The sequence below is a fragment of the Agelaius tricolor genome, unplaced genomic scaffold (genome assembly GCF_023055355.1).
Source record: "Agelaius tricolor isolate 1412-34295 unplaced genomic scaffold, bAgeTri1.0.p SCAF_22, whole genome shotgun sequence".
In the NCBI taxonomy this organism is placed as follows: domain Eukaryota; kingdom Metazoa; phylum Chordata; class Aves; order Passeriformes; family Icteridae; genus Agelaius; species Agelaius tricolor.
Genome location: NW_027269282.1, coordinates 9,795,420 through 9,818,409, shown reverse-complemented (window position 1 = coordinate 9,818,409; position 22,990 = coordinate 9,795,420). Strand labels below are relative to the sequence as shown.

The window sequence follows — 22,990 nt, the reverse complement described above, 5'->3', positions numbered from 1 at the left end:
CTGGTCTGCTCCTTACCCCTTAAACAATCAGAAACCTGGGTATTCAAGGCAGACATGAAGAAAGACAAGAAACCTTGTGTTACCCAAAGAAACTTTGTGTTTCCCCATCATGTCACGGCTCCATGACAGTTTTAGGGAGAGCACCACATGAGCACCTTCCTTTCCTCCTTCAGCTTCTTTTCCTTTTTGTCCCTTCTCTTGACCCCTGGCCACTCGTGTGGCATGGAAAGAAACCCATTGCTGGTAGCTGCTCCTGCCTTTTTGTTTGTTTGCAGAGATAGGGTTAAACCTGCATTATTTGTTATCTGTAAATGATGTTTTTCCTGTTGAACACAATTACAAATGCAGCTCCTTTGCTTTTAGCTCAATTTTTCACTGCTTGTTCCTCCCCCCCCCCCCACCCTCCTTGGTTGTACTCTGGCGATCACAGCAGTTTCTGTTTAAAATGTTTCAGTTTCTCTGTTTTCTAGAATTAACCAGGAGCTTGTTGCTACATGTGGAGCAGGGCGGGACTGATGATGCCTATTTTTTTCTTTTCTTTTTTTTTTTTCCCTCAGAAAGTAGATTGCTGAATGTAAGGCTTCAGGGAATAAAATTTACAGGAGAGAAATTGCCTTGTATGTTTTTAAGGCAGAGCTGCATCGCTGGCCAACACAGGATTTCACCCTTTGCATGCCATGAAAAACTCTTTTTAGAGCTAAAAATGTTTTCTATAAATCTGGGATGAGTATTTCTACAGTTCCTCACTCTTGCTACTCTTTTCTCTGTGGCCAAAATTGAATTTGTTGCTTTCAGATGTGTTGCTGCTCTAATTTGCAGATAAGAAGGCTGAATATTCCAGTAAAAATTTGGAGCCCTGTTTAAAACCTCCCCTTTTTAAGAGATTTTTGAGATTTACCATTTGTCAACAATCAACATCATGGCCCTTTTCAAAGGACCTGCAAAATTTTGGGACCCATCCAGCTGTGGAAGGTAAGGAGAGGCTATTTGTCATGAAACCCCCATGGGGGACACCTGTGGGACAGGGCTGGGTCTAAAAAGGTCTCCTTGGGAAATTAAAGGAGCACCAGGATTAAAAACCAGCAAAAGCATTGCTGCACATCCTCAGGGACCTGCTGTATTCCTCCCACTAGAGGACAGCAGCTGGGCTCGGCAGCCACCAGGAGCATTTCACAGCAGAAGCAAGAATAAAACAGCCCTACCCTTCCTGTAGCAACTTGTTCCTTTCTAGTGGTTTTCACATAATGAATCCCAGTGAATATTTAACTAAGTCTCCCCTGTAATCAAGTTTCTGGCCTCTTTACTTGTACCCACAGTGCAAAACATTTCCTGACCCACTGAGTTCAGCAGCCCTGGGAGTCTCCAGCAGGATCTCTGCTCAGTTGGCATCAGGAGAGCAGCGTGAGGGGTTTGGGGTTTTTCTCATCCAGCAATCACCAACACGACCTTTGCTGTCCTTTAAGAAATGGAATCTGACCTCAGCTTGGCTATCTAAATCAAAAGCAGGCCTTCTCTTCAAGCCCTGAAATATGGCTGTGTGTTTATACATATATGAATATTCATTCATATGCATATGAATATTCAGTAATGCAAGTCTGGATTTCATGCAAAGCAAGCTTCTCTGCAACTCTTTATTTAAAAAAGAAAAGAATGAAGGAGAAAAGGGTGTTTCTGGGTCTGTGGGAGCAGGGAAAAAGGACACTTTGGGTCTGAGTGTGGGAAACCTTTCTGTGACTTCGCTTTAAGAAACTCCTCAAGCCAAAATTGTCTTTGGGCTTTATCTGCCTGACCATCACCTTGCCATCCCATTTTTGGGGACTGCAGCTTGTGAACATGGTTACAGAGTTAACAAATGAGGGCTGTTAAACCTCGATGCATCTCTGGTCATGTGGAGACTTTCTTGGGCAGACCACTGGCTGCTCTCCAAGGCAATCCAGTGAAATTGTGGGCACCACAATCACCTGGCAAAGTGGAGGAGGAGGCCATCCAGTGGGGACTGGAGCTGATAAAAGGCATGGCTTTCACAGAGAGAGACACATAAAGGAAGAAGCAAATTCCTGTGAAAACTATGCTAGGAGATAGGGAACAGAAATTATGTGCAAAGGATGGGGAGAGGAGAAAGAATATTAACTGCCTGGAGAATGCTGACTTGAAAGATGTTTGAGGGTTAAGAAGAATGAGGCAGGGAAATAGTTGTAGGCATTTAGTGCTTTATTACCCAAGGTGGGAAGTAGGAGAATTACTTTTATTTTATATTTTTAACTGCTACAGAGTGACTGTGCCTGCCTGTGTCTGCACCTGGGCCGATGGGAGAGAGAACTGGAAACACAGAGCTTGGCACTGCAGCAGAGGATTTGGGAAGCAGGAGGGATCTGCTGGGATTTGGTGCTGTGGGACAGCTGGGTCACAGCACCCTGCCCAGAAAGAATAGAGTGCCCACACTGTGGGCTCCTGCCTTCCAGTCTCCTGCTCCTTCCAGGGTTTAAACTGTAACACGAGCCCTGGTGTGAGGCTGACTTCACACCTCCAGCTCCCAGGCTGTGCCTGGAAGTCGAGCACCTCTGCTGAACCCTGCGGTGTCACCAGAGAGGAATCTGATCTGATGTAACACTGCAGGGGAAGCTGCCACAACCACCAGCTGGTCCAGCGAGACACAGGGCTCCAGTAAAACAAACCAGTGGGTATTGATCAGCTGGGAACAGAAATGAGAAGTGCTTGGGCCAACAAGCAAAACATAACCGAGTTCTGTAACAGAGGGAGAAATTTTCTTTGCAGCCTTTGTCTTCTCGTTTTTACAAGTCTGGCTCTGTTTTGCTGTCCCCTGCTCAGCACTCAGAAGTTTATTCACAGGGTTTCTCTGCAGTCTGCTTAAAGGAGCTCACTGCTAAAAGATCTTCTCCAATGGATGCTGCTTTCCTCTGTTTAGAAATTATACTATTCCCCAAGAACCAGGGGTGCTCTACCAGGACAGTGTGTGACAAATTCTTTATGAGGGAATACATAATAAATTGAGGATTTTCTTTTATTTTGATTAGTTAGTATTCAATATTTGCATTATGGAAGTGCCTGGAGGTTCCAGCTGAGATCAGTGCCCTATTGTTCTAAGCCATGCATAAAAACATGGTCAGAGATGAGGAGCTTACCATCTAAATAGATGAACTGGATAAAGGGTGGGAGACAGGAAGCATCTATTATTCTCATTTCATAGCTGGAGATCTTGGACACAGACAAATTAAGTGCCTTTCCCAGGAAAGCCAATGGGGAAGGGCAGAAATCATTGAATGTCCAAGATCCCATTGTAATACCCTGCTCAAAACACATCATATTTCCTGTTTAAATATATCTTGCAACACTGTAATGAAAACAACAAATATTTGTTTGGAATATTTTCCTTAAGACACACAAAATGAGAGGAGCAGCAGAAAGGTTACATGGCTACAAGGCATAACAATCCAAGGGGAGTGTTGATACTCAAATGCCATTACAAGACATTGACAAAGCAGCAGTCAAAATAAGATTTTTTTCTCAACTACTTAGCCTTACTGCCTGAAGAAGTATTTCCTAGAATATTCAACTGTTCATAATGCAGAGGAAGATTCTAAATTGATAGACAAAAGCACTTAATTTGCCCCCTTCTCTAGGTTAACTAAAATGAGGTTTCCTTGTTTGATAAACACCCAGTAAAACTATCCTTTGATGGGCCAGGAACTGCAGCTCCCCCTTCCCATACACGTTTTCCTGCAAAAGAACTTGGTAGCCCATCTGCTTCACACTTTCATGGATAACTATTGGATTTATTTTCATTAAAATAGTTAATTGTTATCTCAAATTTTCAGTTCAGCAACTTCTTGAAGTAATACCTGGAGAGAACTACTATGGAAGCCTCTCTTTTAGCAGTAGCTTTTATTTTAGAATGGGGTTGCTTTTGTATGAAATGACTTTTCCCTAAGACAGTGAAAAATCTATAGACCAACTTTGCCCGTCTTTGAAAAAAAATATTTTCAGAAGTGGGTTCCTATGATTTGCTCCTTGGTACCCTAAAAAAAAGTTTGAAGATGCCTGGAAAGAGAACCATAAACACTTTGGAAACCAGGTAAATATTTTAGCTGCCAAAGTTTGGGTTTAGACACTTAGCTTTGGAAGAACTTCAAAGAAAAGAAAATTTAAAAAATAAAAAGAAATCTTAGACAAGCATTTAATCATATCTAGCATGGGCAGGAGAAATTTTTGGATGGGACAGTTGGAATAACAGGGAAGAATTGTTGATTCCCATTGTCTTTCATGGAGAAAACCCTCAGTGATGTGTGTGGCTGAATTTGGATCTAGAGAGTTTTTCCCCTTAGACCTCTAAGACTTGAATGTGTGGGCTTTCATTTTCTTTCATTTTTTTGCTGATTTAACTTCTTGTATTTTATTCCTGTTTTCATCAGATGCAACTGTGGCACGTTAGCAGGTCCTGCACCTGGAGAACAGATCAGTGCTGCAGAACTTCCCTCCCCTGGGTACCCATGGCCTCCCCTGCCATCTGTCTGCACCGTGCAGGAGCCGGGGCTGCCTCCTCGCTGGAATTCCACGGAGGAGCCGGGTCCCGCGGAGCTCTGGCTGCCCTGATATCTCCAGCACTTGAAAGAAATGTCAGAGAGTCTGCGAGGAGTAGAACTGAGAGCGCTCAGCAGCTCTGTGCTGTGCTTTTTTCCGAGGTGACTTTTCCCACATTACTCGGAGGGGCTGGTTGCCCATCTCACCCCATCTCTCGAGCTGTTTGTCACCTGCTGAACCTTCTGCCTTCATCCCTTCCAGCTGGGCTTTTATGGATGAGCTGGGCTCTGCTGAGTCCAGCCCAGGAGCGGCCCTAAGTCAGGCACATCTTCACCTGCCAGGTAAAAGAGATGCTGGGCAGCAGTGAATCCATCTCCTCCCCTCTGCGTGCCCCTGGCTGGGGATCTGGCCGAGCCCAGCTGTGCCCTCGCTGCAGCTGGAGCAGGGCTGGGACCCTGTTGAACATTAACTGTATCCCTGCCTGTGTGCGGAGGGAGGACCGGAGCTGCGCTGACAGCAGCGACAAAGAGCTGGCAGGGCTGAAAGATTCAATTTAACTTTCTTTCTCCTCCCCCGCTTCCATATGCGAGGGCACACAGCGCTGTTCCTGCTTTTGAAACTTGCGGGGCAAAGGAGCATTGGTGTCCTCATTTTCCTTCCTCCCTATTGATGTATCATTGCCAGGATGAAAAAGGACGTCTCAAGAGCTTTTGAAAAAATGGGTGACTACTCAAGACATTTTATAAAGGAGGAAGAATGGGGGAGAAAATAGGACTCGGTAGGGGGTAGAAGGAGCCTGAATGTGTGCCTTGTCTGTCTATTCTTTCGCTTGAAACCTGGAGCTGTTGTTCCTATTTCAGTTCAAACTGTCACCTTTAGTTCATGATGGCTTTACTGCCCTTGCTCCTGAACCTCAACAGATTGGGGCTTATTTACCTATTCACACTCTGCTGTGGAACCTCATTAATAGGCTTATTAGCCACACCATTCACGTGCAGGAGGGCTCACAGAAAGGATCCCAGCCACTTTGAGAGGAGGAGGAAAAAACTGTAAAGAGATTATGCTCTCATTCAGCAGCCTAACTGCTATGAAAGGCTCCCTGGGCCCACTGAGATCTCTTGAAGCCTAAATATGATGACAGAATTGATCTCCCCCCCCACCCCTTTAATTCCAAACATGCTTCTGCTTTTCTCAGATTGAGGAGCTGGGCTGTTGTGGGCCACTTTAGGAGAATGTGGCTCATTTAAGAGAAAAGGCTGCTATTGATAGACTGCTATCTTTTCATCCTCCAAAAGAATAAATTCTGACAAGTGCTTCCAGACCTTGGAAATAGGTGTTCTGATTTGTCATTTTTAGTGGAATGCTTCCTTTTCTTTCAGAGTATGCAAAGATATCGATGAATGGGGAAAGGTATTGCAGCTTCCTGTGCCAGACAATAATTTATGTGAGAATGTGTTAACAATGTTTTCAATGGGCGATGGACATGCCCGGTGCTGGGAAAATTGGGTCTTGACTGTGACATCTCAGCTGCTCAATTAGAACATTCAGATGTCTGTTGCTTTAGGAACAACAACAACAACAACAACAACAAAAAAAAAAAACCCAAAACCAAAAAACTAAACCTGTGTTTCCAATCAATTACAAATTTGTCTGCCGTCCCTCATAAAGAGTGCAGTAGTGGTGGGAAAATACATGCTGGGAGGTAAGCACATACTCTACAGAAAACTTCTTTTCAAGTTTTTGGTGTCTAGGTGTGTGTAGTCTTACGCTGTGATGTGTGCCCTCAGTCCTTGAAAATCCCCTTGATCAATACTGCACACAACATATAAAATGTACAGTAGAGCTTAAATAAAGTAACATTAAATTGATCAACACTGATTAAATTTGAGGCAACCACCACTTATTGATTTTGTTGTCAAGCTGACTCTACACAAGCAAGCATTACACAGACTCCATATTCAAAACCTTTTAGTTGATGGTATCTAAAGCAAATGTTTTATTAAGCAAGGATCAGGCTAAGCTATATTGAATTCTGAATACCCATATTATGCAGTTTTAAATCTGTGTGTCCATACAAATGATGTTTGCATAACTTCTCGACAACTTTTCCCATTTGGGCACCACACAGGTATTAAATGTGCACTCTCAGACCAATTCACGGGGCAGCTGGAATCAAGCTTTGGACTGAGAAGCTCATGAGAGTGACTTTTGGAGCGGTCTTATCCGACCACCCTCTCTAGATGGAACTGGCCACAGGCCAGCCATGGCTTCTGAGCCAGAAACACTTCAGGAGAGATTTCGAGGACCGCTTTTGAGCTGGCACCATTTTCGTGTGAGGATGCAGATACTGGCCAGTGCCGGGGTGCCGGAGCCGCAGCCCGGGCTCACCCTCAGCGGTGGCGCTTTCCGCGCTCCCCACCTTTCCTTTCCTTTCCTTTGCAACCCGCTGGAAAACTTTCAGCGGAGCGCCCGTCCGGGAGCTGCGCGGGGTTCCTCCCCTGCAGCGGCCCCGGGATGAGCCGTCCCGCTCCCCCGGGCAGGCAGCACCCGGAGCGGGGAGTCCCCGCTCCCCTGCCGCCCCTCTCCGGCGCTGCCGAGCGTTCCGGGGCCGCGCCGCGGGGGCATCCGCGACCCTCGGGCGGGGTGCGGGCTCCCGGCTCCGCAGCCCCGAGGGCCGGGCGGGGGAAGGGGCTCGGCGGCGATTGGCAGAGCCCGGCAGCGCCGTCCAGGAAACGGCTCGGGTTGCAGCGGGGGGAGTGACCGGGGGAGGAGGAAGGAGCCGGAGGAGTGCGCCGAGAGGGGGAAAGGGGGGAGAGAAAACCCACCTCCCACCCGAGGGGGCTGTCGGCGTGACAAAGCTGCGGCGGCTCGGGGCGGGCGGCTGGATGGAGCGGAGCGGGACCCGCGGCGCGCTGCTCGGCGATGCCCGCGCGGGGGAGGAGGCAGCTGGCGCCGGGCACGGCGGGCTCGCCCCTCTGAGGCGGTAGCCGCTGCGGCCGAGCCAGGGCACGGCACGGGACGGGGCGCCGGGCCGGCTCCTGCCTCGCCTCGCCGCCCTCCTGCCTGCCCCGGGCGCGTCCCGCGGGGGATGCGCGGCGCTGCGCCGCTGCGCCGCTGCGGGCTCGCCAGCCGGGGCCGCCCGCGCAGTGACCGCGGCCGCAGTGACGGCACTTTCGCCCCGTCCCGGGAGCCGCCGCTCGGCACCGCGCCCCAGCCCGGGAGCCGCCGCGGAGCGGAGCCCGCCCGGCGCTCTCGCCGCAGGTAAAGGCAGCGGGAGGGCCGGGGAAGGGGCGGCCCCGGGCAGGGCTGGCTGGGCTGGGGGTCCCGCCGTGCTCTCGGCACCGTGTGCGCGCTGCAGCGGGGCTCGGGATCTCCCGGTGCGGGCTCGGGGCGGGATGTGCCGGTGCGGAGCTCGGGGATCCCCCGGTGCGGGCTCGGGATCCCCCGGTGCGGGATGTGCCGGTGCGGGCTCGGGGCGGGATCCCCCGGTGCGGGGCTCGGGGATCCCCCGGTGCGGGATCCCCCGGTGCGGGGCTCCGTTCTGCTGCAGCTGCGGCTCGGGTTGTGGTCACTCGGTGGCCGCTGCGGTGCGGGGGAAGCCCGAGCAGCAGCGCTGTTCCCCTGCCTTCCCCGCATCCCCGCGGGTGTCTCTCTCTGGGGACGGTTCCAGCGGTGACAGCAGGACGGGCAGCACGGGCTGAGGGAGGAAGGGGGGCTCAGCCCCGCCTCGGTACCGGCCCCGGCTCGGAGCCCGGTGCTGCCCCGCCGTGCTGCGGGAGCACAACCGCCCCGTCTGAGATAAGGAGGGAGAGAAATCAATGAAATATATATTTAAATGCAAAACGGCCCCTTCAAACTGGGACCCATTATGCGTTTGGTGTGAAACGCTATCAACATTTAAAACTTTATTGTCTCCTTTGTACCAAATCCCTGTAAATCTTCCACTAGCCTTTTCTCATTTTCATCTGAAAAGCCTGTTTGGGCTGAATAGACAGCAATCAGCAGCCTCTGGACTTCTCCCGCTCTCTGGAATGTCAATTAAAATGCAGATTTTTTTCCCCCCCTCCCCGATCTCTTGGTGGCAAAAGACTTGAGAAAAACAGGATAGTCCTGGAAAGCAAATGAAAGAAGTTCAAACAATGAAAAAGTACTGAAGCTGCCAGCCGGTTCCCATTAGTCCTTCAGAATTAATGTTTAATAGCTGTGATGCTCAGATTTGCTTGGAGATTGAACTCTGCTGATGAGTCTTGTTAGATATATATATGTGTATATATGTTTTTATAGACGGATGTATATTTCTGAATTTTCTGTCCATACACAATTCCTCTGTCAGTGGAATTGTGTACATAAAGCTGTTAGCTTCAAAGCTTCATCTACCTGGATTTTTCTGACGAAGCTACTGAGCTTTTAGAGCGCTTGAGGTTTCTTTGTGGAGGGAAGATCCATATTTCACTCAGATTTTGCTATTCCCCGCCTAATTGAGAAAGATGCTGAAAAGTTATACAGTGAGCAATGTATTGATTTGGTTAACATACTCTACAAATCGTGCTGTCCCTGGGGAGTGATAAACATCTTATAAACAACAATGCAAGTAGATTAAAAAGAACACTGAGCATTGAATTTAATTAATGCCACTGCTGAACAAGTACTACTTGTTTGTGTGTGCGAGTGTGTTTAAACTGAAGTACAGCTTGGAGGAATTTGGTTGGGCTCCCAAACCAGTCTGCTTTCCCATGCTTGTCAGTTTGGCAAAGAAAATTTGGGCAGGTATGTGACGAGGTGAAAATTGACTTGATGAGCGAGTGGCAAGGAGAGCCATCAATCAGTGGGGGCTGACAACTCCTCCCCAAAGTGTAGGCTGAGAAGAGAGACAGAGTTCCCTTTCAAGGGGAAAAATAAACACTACGTGTGGCTTTCACTGAGTCTGAGACTCCAGGAGGGATTATGGTATTGTAGTCAGGAAGCCAGAATTGTGGAGGCCAAAAAGCATGCTGGGGCTGTGTTCCAAACATTGAGATAGAGGTACATAATTATCCAGCACAGGAGGTCTTTCCAGGGACTCGTCCCCCAGCAACTCTGGCAATTAAACTACGAAAAGAATTTGGTTTCGTTTCATCTTCGCTGAGAGGGTTTCGTTTCATCTTCGCATCTTTTGGGAGAGGGCAACCCTTGAAGCCCGTTTGCTGTCCTGGTGGTAGAGTGCTTTGGCTCCATGGATGGGTGCAGAACTTTGATTTTTGCGTTGCTGCACCTTCACAAGCCAGGATTTTGGGTTTGCTGCTGCCCTGTGGATGAAGAATCTCTTCTTTCTGCCGGCAGATGTTGAGGTGCAGGAGGCAACAAAAATCTTCAGGTGAGGAGACGCGTGGCCGAGTAGCCTTGTGCCGCACTTCAGGCTTTAGGGTGAGGATAGGAACCACAAATGTGCTTTCAGTGGGGCTTAGTGTAGTCTGAAAATCTGAAACTGCAGGAATGTCAGTGGAATTAATGCTCTTGGAGTCTGAAATACATGCTGGCCTTCTGGTATGTTTTCTTTCTGCAAAACCATGATGGGATTTTGCATTTATCAACGTAGACTTTAATCGGAGTTTACAGGATGATTTATGGAAATTAAATCAGCATTACACCCAGGCTGTTAATTAGGGGTTTCTACCCACTTTACAGCTGGATAAACTGAGCTGCAGGGCTGTGGCTGCCAGACAGCGAGGAGGGCAGTGGACTTGGGTGGTGGCATCCAGGGGGGTTTGCTCCAGTCCTGCTCCACACACAGACTGGGCCCAAAGACAGAGCTCTCTTCAGCTCTACACCTGCTCTGTGCTTATTTAGAGAAGGGCTGGGCAAGCTCTTGGCAAATGTTTGTGCAGTGGTCTGGTGGTGTTTTCACTGGAAATTTAATGGTAGTTGCTAGCTTGTGGTCTGGGGTGCTGGAGCCAGGCTGAAATCTTTACAGGAGGGACGGGGCTTTGAGGTGACACCAACCGAGTTGGGAAAAGCTTGCCCTGAAGTAGCAGGGATTCACCTTGTGTTGTTTTCCTCAAGTGACTTCTTTATGCCATCCAAAACCTGTTTCTACTGACTCCAGAAGTTACTGCGTATAGCACCCAACGTAAAAGATGCCTCAACAGCATTTGTGAACTTTGTGGCAGCTAGCACAAGGCTAATAAAAATCAGAATCAACTTTTTAAATGGTTGGCTTAATAAAAGGAGAATCGGTGTCCCTGTTTCAGCATGCTGAGGTACCACAGCAAATCCCAATGACAAGGAGTTTGGAGGTTTACTTTATCTCTACACTCCCTTACTTTTTTTTTTTTTTTTTAAATTTTCAAGTGTTGAGGGCAGGAGGGAAAAAGAGGTTTTGTGTTATTTTTTCCCCTTCCAGACAAGCGCTCTCCAAATTTCAGTTGAGTTTCATCACATCTAAGATGAATCATTGACCAGATTAGAACAATTGCTGCAGTTACTTTTTTTTATCCATTTACTGAGGTTTTACTTTTATTTCTGAAGCGGAAAATCAGGTCTAATTTTCTGCTTGAGCTGTTAAATCACCCTCTGAGGAGGATGCTCTTCTGACCCTCACCTGGAACATCTCATCTCAGTGTGGAGACAACAGGGTCCCCTGAAGGGAGTGCCAGTTCCTTTGGTGCCACTTCTCTGTCAGACCATGGCTGGGTTACCACTTAACTCCATCCATTTAAATTTGTTTTATTGTGAATAAGATATATTTTTCAGAGGTGGGAGGAAAAAATGTCTATCTCAATAAGCACCATTGAGAGACTGAGCAAAGAAAGTTTTGTGCACATAGCTTGGCATGCATGGATGGAAAGTGGTGCTGGGCAGGTCTCCTGTGAAACAGGAATCCATACCATATTTTATACAGATTTTAATTAATGCAGTGTAGCAAACCAATATCACTGCAAAGACTTGAGCCTTTCACCTGCCCAGGACTCAGGGGCTTCCAAAGGACACTAAACTGAGTCAGAAGAAGGTACATCCATGGGGGGAGCTGGAAGTCCTGAGTTGAAATAGTCTTACAGATTTTTCCAAGTCTAAGCAGTATGTTTTTTCAACTGTTTTTCTTGTGGAAAATTACTGAATTCCTGCAAATTCATCTGTCTGCAGAACTGCCTAGGTGAAGGAATGAAAAACAAGGCAAACTTACATAAACCTTCAAACAATAACAAGAATATAATTTGTATAATTGTGGTAATTTGGTAGCATTACAGGTTATGTGCCTGCACATGTGGGTGCCTCTCATTTTTGAAAACCTGTATGTTTTTCTGTCAGTAAAATAACTCTCAATATGTGCTGAGAAGTGATTTTGTGAAAACAAGGAGGACTTGGTTACGCCTCAGGTGATGATGGAAACTGCTAACAGAAGATGAAAAGTCACTCACTTTTCACATATTCTTGAAGCTGGAAAACTATTTTTCCCATCCTCCTGCTCCCCTCCCTCTCACCTCAGCTCTGTTTGAGGCTTTATGAAGGTTTTTGGTTTGTGTTTGGAGATGTTTTTGCTGACAGTGTTAAATCTCTCTCCTCCCCGCAGCAGCAGCCGTCGTTCCAAGGGAGGAGGCATTACCCTGGCCGAAGGCACAGCTTTCTCTCCATGCTTCTCTAGAGGTGCTCAGATGGGATTAAAGTCCACATGGAGATATGGAAATGGACCAGGGATTTACTCTAAAAAGATGGTCAGCTGGGATTCGGGTTGCCTTATCTGCCTGGTGGTGGTCACCATGGCTGGACTTTCCCTGGCTCGACCTTCATTTAATTTAGTTGTTGAAGACACCACGGTGGAACCCGAAGGTAAATCACTCTCAAATACTTAATTCCTTAAAAGAAGTTAATTTTAAATGCTTGGACATCTGAAATAGAAGTCAAGATCTTTCCGTGTGCTCTGGTAAATCTAAGGCAAGTAACAGAGCAGCCCTGGAGAGTTACGGTTTCTGACTTTCCCTGCTCTCGCCCGGGCTGTGTTTGTACAAGCGTGAGTTTGTTTATTCTTGTGCAAGCCAGTGGTGTCAGTGATTTCACTTGGGACTGTCATCACGTTGTATAATCAAAGTGTACAGATGAAAGTTTTCAGGAATGGGTCTTTAAGGAAACCAGTCCGTGGCACTTTCGTGCTGTTGTGTGTTGCTGTCTCAAGGATTGAAGCGGATGAGTGGCTGCTGCTCTTTGGGATTGTCTTAACCTGAGGAGTCCAGAGAAAAATGAATCTTATTCATTTTCATTTGTGAATGTTTAGTTTTGCCAGGCACTCTGCAGAAATGCTGTTGCAGCTTTGTTGGTGTTTGTACTCAGGACAAACTTTCACTGTCTGGATCACAAGTTCTGAAGGTGTGAAAGCTGAGATCTCAGTAGAATGGCTGGAGTTTATTGCTGTGAGAGCAAAGGCCAGTCTAGACCTTCACGTTGAAAGAGGTGTTTTGATAAAATCTCCTATTTTAAGCCTGCCCTCGTTGGTATGTTCTTCTAGGTTTGTCTGTTCCTCAAGCTTTGCAAAGTGGTTTTCTTCTCTGGAGAGCTCAGGAGGGGCTGCTTTTTTATTGTTGTGGGCTGATTGTGTTGAAGAATGATTTTACTGTGTTGTGCTGGATCATTCCTGCTCTCTGAGCATCTGGGGGAGGAAGTGAGGCTTCTTTCATAAGGTTGTATCTGTCTTTTGGAGGAGTGATCACAGTTCCAATAACTCAGCTGTCAAGCTGATCTAATAGCCCACAGAGCATTTCTGACCTGGCAAGCTTGCTGCAGAGAGTTTGGCCTTTACACATTCTACTACTCATGTCCATGGATGCAGTTTTGTTTTTATTTAATAATTCTTCATGCAAAACTTATTTGCTTCTATCCACTGCCTCTAAAAATAGACGTCACCAGCTAACGCATTTTTAGAATCCGCTCCAAGTACATTTTTATTGATGGCAGGGGATGAACTATTTAGAGATGATGAGCCCTCTTCCCTAGCAAACGTTCCTGAAAAAAAAATTCTCAGAGAATAGCAATATTGTCATCTGTCAGCCACAGAGATTGTTGATAGTAAAAATGCTTGTGGGTTTTTTTTTTTCTTTCAAAGGTAACATGAGATTTAAAAAAAAAAAAACAACCCAACTCTTGTTGCCACTTACTGTATGATTTGTTAATTGAACATCTGGTGCCTTTTTGGCTTTTCAGGAGATTGACAAAATCATGAATAATTCTGGTTTCAGACTAGCTTTGTAGTGAGGTCCCCTAGTTTTTAGGGTTAAGTCAGAAATAATGTATTTGAAGACTGGTGAAGTGTCTTACAGGAAGAAGAGTAATATTTTTTGAATGGTGGCCGATAATTTTGCAGCTTTTCAGGGAAAGAATAGCTTATATTATTTTGGAAAGCACAGTTTGAGAATGTGTCTCTTACACACTGAATATATTGAGGGGTGGAATCTGGGTTTTATCAAAGAGTAAATTGTTAAAAAAGAGTTAAAACTTCTTTCCTGGGCAGGAATGTTACTGATGTGAAACAATTTTAGATGTGAGAACCCAAATCATTACCAGAAAGAAGGAAAAAAATCAGAAAACGCTTCTAAGTTAATGGCATAATAAGAGCTTTTATACTGCAGAATACAGGGAATTGTGTGGGATTTATATCTGAGAGTTGGGAAATAAAACCTCCTTTATGTATTTTATTAAACCCTTTGATAAGAAAAAACAAAACACAACCAAATTTTTACACAATCACCTTCTCTGGGTTCTATCACTGCCACCCACAAACTCTCCAAGCCCAAACCAAAAAAAACCCTTCAAAAAAACTCTTCAAAGACAGAGCAGACTTCTTTTTTAATTTAGTAGATGCCAAAACGTTTTGGACCCAGCTAATCTGGGGGGTCAGGTGCTCCAATAATGTAAATTTTCAGTGGGGGTGCTGGCTGCAGTCATTAGGGCTATGACATTTCATGCCAGCTGAGGAGGTCGGCAGGGCCGTGACCTTTGGTGACATTTGCTGATCTGCTCCTGAGTCTTCCTTCACGGACATGCCCTGAATTGTCTGCATTTATTTATTTATTTTTAATACAAGGTGCTTGGATTGTTATTGTTTATTGTCTTAGTGACTCAGACTATTGGAAAAGCTGTACACAACATCAACAGGAATTGAGATTTGTTCCTTTGGGTGTAACAGAGAAAATACCTTCTCTCAGCCATGCGTAACTTTAGGGGCATTTGAAATAATTTTCTTCAGAGTGTCTGGCTATGTGTAAAAAATACTGAAGTATGTGCTTTAGTTGAAGCAGTATTTATCTAACAGGGTAATCAGCTGATGGATATGTGCAAGATGTCATGCATTAAGGGAGTGCTGTGCTTTTTGGCTCTTCTCAGTCAGTCTTGAGTAAATAAATCTCCCTCTGTGACCATTGGGTATTACTCTGCTCGGTATGAAAGTGTTTACATTGAAAATGGCATCTTGATCCCTTGTGAGTGGTAACGTTGGTGCTGATGTTGTGGGATCCTGAGCGTGGTGGATCTCAGCTGTGGTGCTTTATTCCCAAGCAGTGATGGCAAAACCCGGGGCTCCTGAGCTGTGTGAGCAGAAACAGGACCTGTAGGACTTCTGTGAGGACTGTCAGCTCTCAGATTATATCTCACATCAAGTGTTTACATACATGGTTTTTGTCCTAGGGGAGCAGAGAGACATTTTCTGCTTTTAAACATTTGGAAACGAGCCTCCCCCAGCGTGTACAAAGGCACCATTCTCTGAGCCTGTGTGTGCCCAGGCCTTTGATGGCAGCCAGCGTTTCACAAGGGCTCTGACCGCACACATGGGCTCAAGGCTTACTTTGTGAACTGAATAATTAGTTTGGACATATATTTGATAAATAGTGAGCTCTCCCTTGACCTCCCCTTGCCCAGGCTGTGTGTTATCACCCTGCTGGGGAGCTAATTTGGTCTCTTACCCTCATGCAATGCCTTGACACCGTCCTTGGGGCACCCACTCGGAGCCCCCGCCCGGTGTGGTGACAACGCGTTTCAATTCTTTTAATTTAGGTCAAATTTCAAAGGATTAATTTAAGCTTTCCACAAGGGACAGCCTATTTCTGTGTCCTGTGGAAAACACAGTAGTTCAGAGTGGTCCTAAATTTGGGAGGATCCCAGGAGCAGCAGGGAAGGGGAGAGATCCCCTTTAAGGGGTAACGTGTGCTTATGGTGGAAGTGAATAAGGAGTTTTTCTATGGGGTTTACTCAGCCATAGCCACTTGCTGACGCTAAACAACATCCAAAAATAAGTATGTTCAGCACAGCACCTTCCTTTCTGCAAAAATGTTGAGTAATATGAGCAATGTACCTTCATTTTTGTGTAAATGTTGGCAGTGCTTAAGGATTATTGTCACCTGTGGTCACAGTGGTCAGCACTGTCCACTTGGAGCTCCTTCTTTAGCTGCTGTGACCTGCCTGGGTCAGGATGTGGGATTTTGTAAGGTGCTCCAGTGTGTGGAGGAGGGATGCTGTGGTGGTGGGATGTCCCCTGTCCCGCTCCCCATCCTGGGCTGTCCCCATGGGTTGTCTCCAGCCAGGGCCACCCTGCTGAGAGGTCACAGGGCCGGGGGGACCCTGCACATCCATCATTTTCCTGCGACAGAGGTGGTGTAGAACCACCAGAATGCTGCTTCTAGTTTGGTAGGAAAAAAATAAAGCAAATGGTTCACCCAGGGCTCCCTTTTGGCTGTTTTATTTTGGCTTTTTCTTTTTCAAACGAGAACAGCGGCTTTGATATCTGTGAGTTAAATTAAGAATTCAAACCTATTAGTTAAATCAGAGCCGGCTTTATCTTTTTAATTTCTTTTCCTTTTAATTTTATTTCATGGAAGGGCAATTATTAAAGCCCATTATGGAGGAATGTGACATCCCCACAGCTTCGGGTGAGGGCTGGCTGCCCTTTCAGGGATCTGGTTCAGTAAGTTATTTGGCCCAGTACAGGATTTGCTAGCTGAGATTCTGGGGAATTGTACAAGCAGCCAGATTAAATCAGTCTTAATGTGTCCATTCTGTATTTAAAATCTGCACCCCTTTAGCAGGGGCATGGTCTTGAGCTTCAAACTAATTGGACGTGGGTAGGGTTGTTATTTACAGTCAGTGTTGATGAGACACTGGGAGTTGGTAGTCTCTCAGTGTGGCTACTATTTTGCAAAGTAGCAGAAATAATTGCATGTTTTAGGCTTATCTGCCATACAGCTGAAGCTTTCTGAAGGAGTATAATGGTTATTAACTTTTGGGAATTTGATTCCTTTAGTGAGGGTTTGTTTTTTTTTTGGGTTTTTTTTTTGAGCCAGAAGATTTTCGAAGATGCTGAGTTGTGAGGTTTTTTTATCTTTTTATTCTTTTTTTTAAACCACTTGTATAGATAAAACCCCAAACCAGTGGCCGACTCCAATGAATGCATAGTTTCCTAATGTTAAAATAGTTCTTCCTTGGCAGGGAAATAGCAACAAATTTCAGGCCATAACAACTTTTTTACAGGCAAATTTGAAACCTCTGAAAGCAGAATTTACAATGAAAATGCTGACATCTCCAGTTATGCAAGGTTGTGTATGCATGAGAAGATGGACTATTGTGGTGTTTTAATAATAACCATAGCGTAGCTCTTAATGAGCTTATTTCTATTTCCAGCTTCCCAGCTTCACTAGAAATGATCTTTAAATGGCTTTAAACAAAAACATTCAGAGATTAGTGTTTTCTTAAAGTGAGTATTTAGTTTTGGATTGGATGGAAATGCTAGAAAAATACTGAACTGTGTCTTTTTCTGTCATTTATAGAGAAAAATTCCTTATTGGAAGTGTCAGATTTTCAAGTGTTTGACATTTTGAGACTCTTCAAAATTGAAGCTTTAGAGTGAAAGAGACTTTCTTCGAAGCAGCGCTCCTGAGCAGTTTAAGTCTTGTGTTTTTAAAAGAACCATCACCCACTTCGGCAAGTTATGTCTTGTCTGTGTGTAATAGCACACCTGGTTAGACTAGGGGAGAAAATTTATTTCAGTGTAATTAAAGAAGTGCAAAATTCAGGCTGAAAAGGGACCATGAATCCCAGCTGGACAAGTGGGAACATCTTCTGCAGAGGACTCTGATTTGTGTTGGTGGTGGGAAACAGGGCAGTATTTGGTTTGGCACAGAGCCTCCCAGTGTAAAATCATCCTCTGAGCAATTTGGGGACTGATTTGGAACTGAGGCCTTTGAGTTGAGGTCCAGCACATTGCAGGGTGTGTTTGCAGTGGGTTTTTTTTGGGGAGATTTGGCACAGCTTGCTCCCCAAATCACAGCCGCCGTCTTGCAGTACCAGGGACTAAACTGACTTTTAAGCTGATTGAAAGAGAAGTTGGAGCAACTGAGCAACTTTGGAGCGACTTTGTAAGAGTCAGATCTTAAATAAGGACCAGATTTGCAGGAGTTCAGCAGCCAACAGCTCCTGTTATAATTACGAAACGTGCACTGGGAGTGCCAGAGCTGTTCTGGAAGTTTGGCCCTTCGGGTTTCAGTCGGGGCTGGGAGCGTCAGCAGAACTGCCTTGGCATTTGCTCCTTGGGGACTGTGCTTCCCAACCAGGACAGTTGCAAAACAAGATTCTGTAAGAGGAGTGGATTTTTTTTTTTTAATGTGGACCTTTCTTTTAAAACTTTCAAAACCACCTTATAATTCATAAACCGATTATGTATGTCTCCAGATTGTCCTTTCCCATCTCTTAATTATCACTGGTGGTTTCTTTGGTGTTTTTTTTCCCCAAAGAACCCTTTTTTAATGGTTTTGTTTTTCCTGGACTTCTGAATATCAGAGCACCTGATACTGGGATGCATCTTGTGGGCTTCATTTTCTGCTGGTTCAGGTTTTTGTGCCTCTTGTCACCACACAAATGCAATTATCCATATCAAAGAAAGGGACAGAAAGCTGAATTCTACAGTGCTGCTTTGTTCACTTGCTGTGCTATTATTATTTTAATTGTATTTTTAAAGTGACTGTAAGTGAAAGCATTTGGTGAACCCCAGTGAAGCTGAGGAGTTGAGGCCTGACCTACTTTCATTCCCTTCCTCACTCGTTGCAGGTTGTGTGTAATTATTGCTTTTCCTCCCCCACAAAAGAACTGGCTCATCAGTTTGGGACATTGACCCTGTCAAGCAAAGCCACAAGAACTGGGAAGAGGGGAAAATTCCTTTGTACCAAAGAAATGGCTTGCATTTGTGAGGGTTTACTGGAAAGGGAAATGTGTTGGAGGACGGGAAGGGAGAAAAATGAGCATGAGAGCTTGGTTGAGAACAAGAAAATCATAGTTTGGTTGTGCTTGAATTTTTTTTTTTTTTTCCTCTTAGCTGTTCTATTTTGAATAGAGTTTTGTTACATGGTAGGAAAAGGTAGGAAAAGAGTTTTGTGACACCTTAGGCTTTCTCCCAGGGGATTTGTGGCTGGTTCTGAGTGGGGTTGGAGTGGGATGCTGTGGCTGGGGATGCCTTGGTGGGCTGCACCCACCAGGGGACAAGGCTGTAAGAACTTCCATTGTGGTTGGACAGACAGAAATTGATCAGAACACCATGCAACAACTTAGTTTTTAAACTGTAATAAAAAGTTGTGGGGTAGAAAAAGTTCATGCTAGGCTTCCTTTAGGATGGGCTGTGTGGAGAGGTGAGCTGCTGGCAGGACCTGCTGCTGGGCAGGAGCAGAACCTGCTCTGGGAGACTGGCTTTGCAAGTTTGGAAAGTGCCCTGCTCAGTGGCTCAGTGTTGCAATATTTAATTTGTTTCAAGGAAAGTAACATGACATCTAATCCTGAATGCCACCTGACAGTTCTTGAAAACAATTTTTCACACCCAGTTCAAATTTTGAGTAATTCTTGAGCATGTTCTGTTAAACATTGTTTATTTATGAAAATTAGTGCTGCTGAGATACTACAGTATTGAAGTACCCAGATTTCCCTGATACTGTTTACTCAGCAGGGTAGCACAGGTATTTCAGCCGTGCAGGATTAACATGGGGACACTCCAATAAATCTGCAGTGAACCACAGCTCAGTAATAGCTCTTCTGGCAATTCAGAAGGTTTGAGCACTCTTCCATTAGTATGGCAAAGTGCCCAGGAGCCACTGGTACCATCAGGAGTGATGGAGGTGTCTGGAATTTCAGGTGAAGCATTGTGTGCCACCTGGAAGGGCAGGTAGCCAGCCTGGCTTCTCACTTCAGGGCTTGTGCTGCTCTTTCTTTGTCCCCACTGGAGACTGTCCTCTGTGTGGAGCTGGAATTAAACAAGCTATGATGCCTCTTGCCTAAATATTGCTCTGGGTTGAAAGGGAGCCCGGTATGCCTTGAGGCTTTGAAGTGTTTGGAGAATATCCCGTGTTTTATACCCCAGCGTGTTGTGGATGGGACTCTCAAAAATGCTGAGAGGATGTTTTGGGGATATTGTTTCCAGTGCCTATTTTCAAATCCCGCTTTAGGAAGTGGGGGGAGATGAATTTCGGGGGAACAGGCAAGATGAGACTTCCAGACGAGCTGCTAAAATTAAGAGGATTTGTATAGTCAAGTAAAAATGGGACCGTGTACAAAAGAAACAACTGCTGACTTGCTTGTAGGGAATCTGAATAGATGTTCTCTGCATCCAGAACTAACACTGCAAAATTGAATTGTGCAATTTTTAACCTCCCAGTTGTAATTTATTTCTTTTGCACATTGAGCAGTAATAGTCCAGAGCATGGACTTTGGCAAAACTGGAAGAAAAAGATTCTGTTTTTATGTTTGGATCTATCTACGTTCTGTTCAGGTTTTACGTTGCTCTTGAAATGCAAATAAAGAACCTGAAAAAGTGCTACAGATTGGAATAGATGGAAGAAAATACTAAGCCAAAGAAAAACCTTTTGCAACCAAATATACGTGCTGGTATGCTTTCCCAAGGCTGTATATCTTATTATGGAGCCTTTCCCAAGCACACTTCAAGGCTGGGTTGAACAACAGGAGCTGGTTTAATTGCTCTGCCACTTGGTTACGTGCAGAGTTCAGTCAGGGAGATTTGAAGTTCTGCTCTTGCTGAAAGAAGAAACAATAAGAAAATGTTCCTAGTTTCAAATTCTGCTTTTTTAGAAAGAGAAGATTAATTTTTTTTTCAGCTTTTCATTTGAGGTTCTGGCAAAACGTGATTCATTTCCCCTTTGTATTGTATAATAGGTTACATGAGAAGACTCTTCTGTAATGAGTTTGAAGAGCAGTTAATTATTTTTGAGATTGTGTTACATGTGTCTTAGGTTTGTTGTACTCCTCAGTTCACTTAGCAGAGACTCCCACTCTGTTACTTTAGACAGATGGTGGAGTTTATGACTTGAACAGAAATGGTCAAGATTTGGTGAATGCTGGAACCAAGCATTCACATCCTGAAGATGGCCTTCAGTTTCTCATCAATCTGATGAAATTTCAGGACAGTAATTTTAGGGGGTTTGGTGTGGCTTCTCAAGTTTGGCAGTGCTCTTTCCCTCCATGGTTGCCAAGTCTTTGTGCAGAAGCCATCCTGGTGCTTTCCTGTTTGTGGCCCCATCTGAGACCAGTGCTGTGGTGCTGCTGTGTACAGAGCCCTTCACCCTGCAAGGAGCTGGCCGTGCGGAGTGGGGACAAGCAGGAGGAAGTGCCAGGGCAGTTCCCAGCAGCAGGAGGTGGCCTCGCTGGTCTCTCTGCTGTTTGCTTTGCACTTGGCATGCTCTGAGTCTTCCCTGGCCTGGCTTCCAGCAGCTCAGAGCCCAGGGCCAAGCCCAGGAGCATGTGATACTCGGCGTTTTTGACGCAGGTTGCGCGCTTGTGCAGCCGTAACTCAACAACCACGGCTATAAAGACAGGTAGGAGCAAGCAGGCTACGGGTTATAGGAATTTTTCATCTCTGCACGAAGCCTAGACAAGTATAATTTCTTTCTCTTTGGGAATGAATCTTTCCTTAACCACGGGGTGAGTGAGACACATCCACCCAACTGCTTGGCTTGGTCAAAGCCCTGATGAAAGTTTTCATGTCCCTCACCCTGTGTCAGCCAACATCCTCGTGAGGTTTGGTCCCACTGCCCTCCTCTGCTGGGTGTGATGAGGTCTGGGTGGCTGTAGCCAGGGCCAAATGCTGTCTGGGGACTGTTCCCTGCTGACCCAAGACAGATGGGATATAATCACATGGGGGTAATTTTTGGTTTTAGCAAAGGTTTTTTTCTTGTCCAAGGAGTCCAGCAAGTGGCAAAATGCTTTGTTGCTCACCAGAATTTTTTATTTTTCTAAGCCTTCAAAGCTTAGGAAAACAAGATATAGTGCAGTGTAATATTTTCCCTTACCCATGATGACATTGGCAAGTTATTGCAATTGGAGGAGATTCACTTTTTTTAGATGGTTTTAGTATATGTAGCACTCAGTAGGAGTTGACATGGTCCAGGTCAGTGTGGCTGGAAGCTCAACACTTGCTGGAGCACCAGCCACGTATGATGTGGCAACTTTATTTTGCAAATGTTCATTTCCAGGGCAAGAGGATTATTCCTGTTCCTTGCATAATTTTTTTTTTTTGGTCTGGTTTCATCTCTTTACCCGTCAGATGATTATGTCCTTATTCTATAAGGATAACAATACTAATGAACATGCCAGGAAAAAGTTATTTTAGAGAATCTGGCCCTTTGTTTTGTGAAACTCTGTCAAATAGAGCAGCCCAGGAGTTTCTGTTAAAGGAACAAGTAAAGATGTAGAATCTGCTATGTATTTATGTTTATAACTATCATGGATAGCTCTTTCAAGTTTTGTGTTTGAAGCTTTTCTACAAGGCCCAGATCTTTTTCTTCAGATTTGAGCAGCTAATATTTTTATACCTCAGATGGGGGGAAACGGTTCGTGCTCTGTAGAGTCTTGTTCAGGGACAAGGGATTTAAAAAATAATAAACTGTTAGTGTTTTAAAATTATGGGAGGAACTGTAGCAATTTGGAAAGGAAAGTGTTTTATCAGAACAGAGACTTCCTGATGGTGCCTGGCAGAGGCAGAGCTGGGCAGAGCTGGCAGCTGGCTGATAGTAGCAGTACAAATGGGACAGCAGGAATCCATGGCTTTGGAGCAGCTGATGGATGAATTGCAAACACTGTTTTGTGCCCCTTTGTCTAAGGAGCCTTTGTTTTGCTGTTGGCTAATGGGAGGTGGTGGTCACCATGGCCAGGAATGACTCTCTGCATTCTTAAACTGGTGGCTGTGTCTTTTGCAGGCTGATTTTATCATCCATTGTCAGAAGAGGGCATGGAGATCCTCTTGATATTGGTCTGCCAGCTTAAATTAAGGGAGAGTCCCATCATCCTGTCCCTGGCAGGTGGGAGGGAAGGCTGCACACCTGACTGTGATACCTGGGCTGCCTTCTGCAGAGAGCCTGAAGCCTTGGGCTTGGCTTGCAAAGTCATGAGACCTATTTGACATCCCCATTCCATGTCGTTCATCCAGTTTGGTCTTGCTGGACTTCCC

At 45.5% G+C, this 22,990-nt stretch overlaps 1 protein-coding gene across 8 annotated transcripts in view; it reads left to right on the top strand.

The window, feature by feature from the left end:
- The first annotated feature begins 7,390 nt into the window (after positions 1 to 7,390).
- FGFR2 (fibroblast growth factor receptor 2) overlaps positions 7,391 to 22,990 on the top strand; it is a 79,464-nt gene continuing 63,864 nt past the window's right edge. For 3 of the 8 annotated variants that reach the window (XM_071445984.1, XM_071445982.1, XM_071445980.1), the window contains exons 1-2: positions 7,394 to 7,800; positions 12,086 to 12,342. In XM_071445984.1, the coding sequence (XP_071302085.1) occupies positions 7,628 to 7,800; positions 12,086 to 12,342 (430 nt within the window). In that variant the 5' untranslated portion in view covers positions 7,394 to 7,627. Of the gene's footprint in view, positions 7,801 to 9,696; positions 9,893 to 12,085; positions 12,343 to 22,990 lie in introns of those variants that run through there. The other 5 variants (XM_071445987.1, XM_071445981.1, XM_071445986.1 and 2 more) reach the window with 5 other exon arrangements.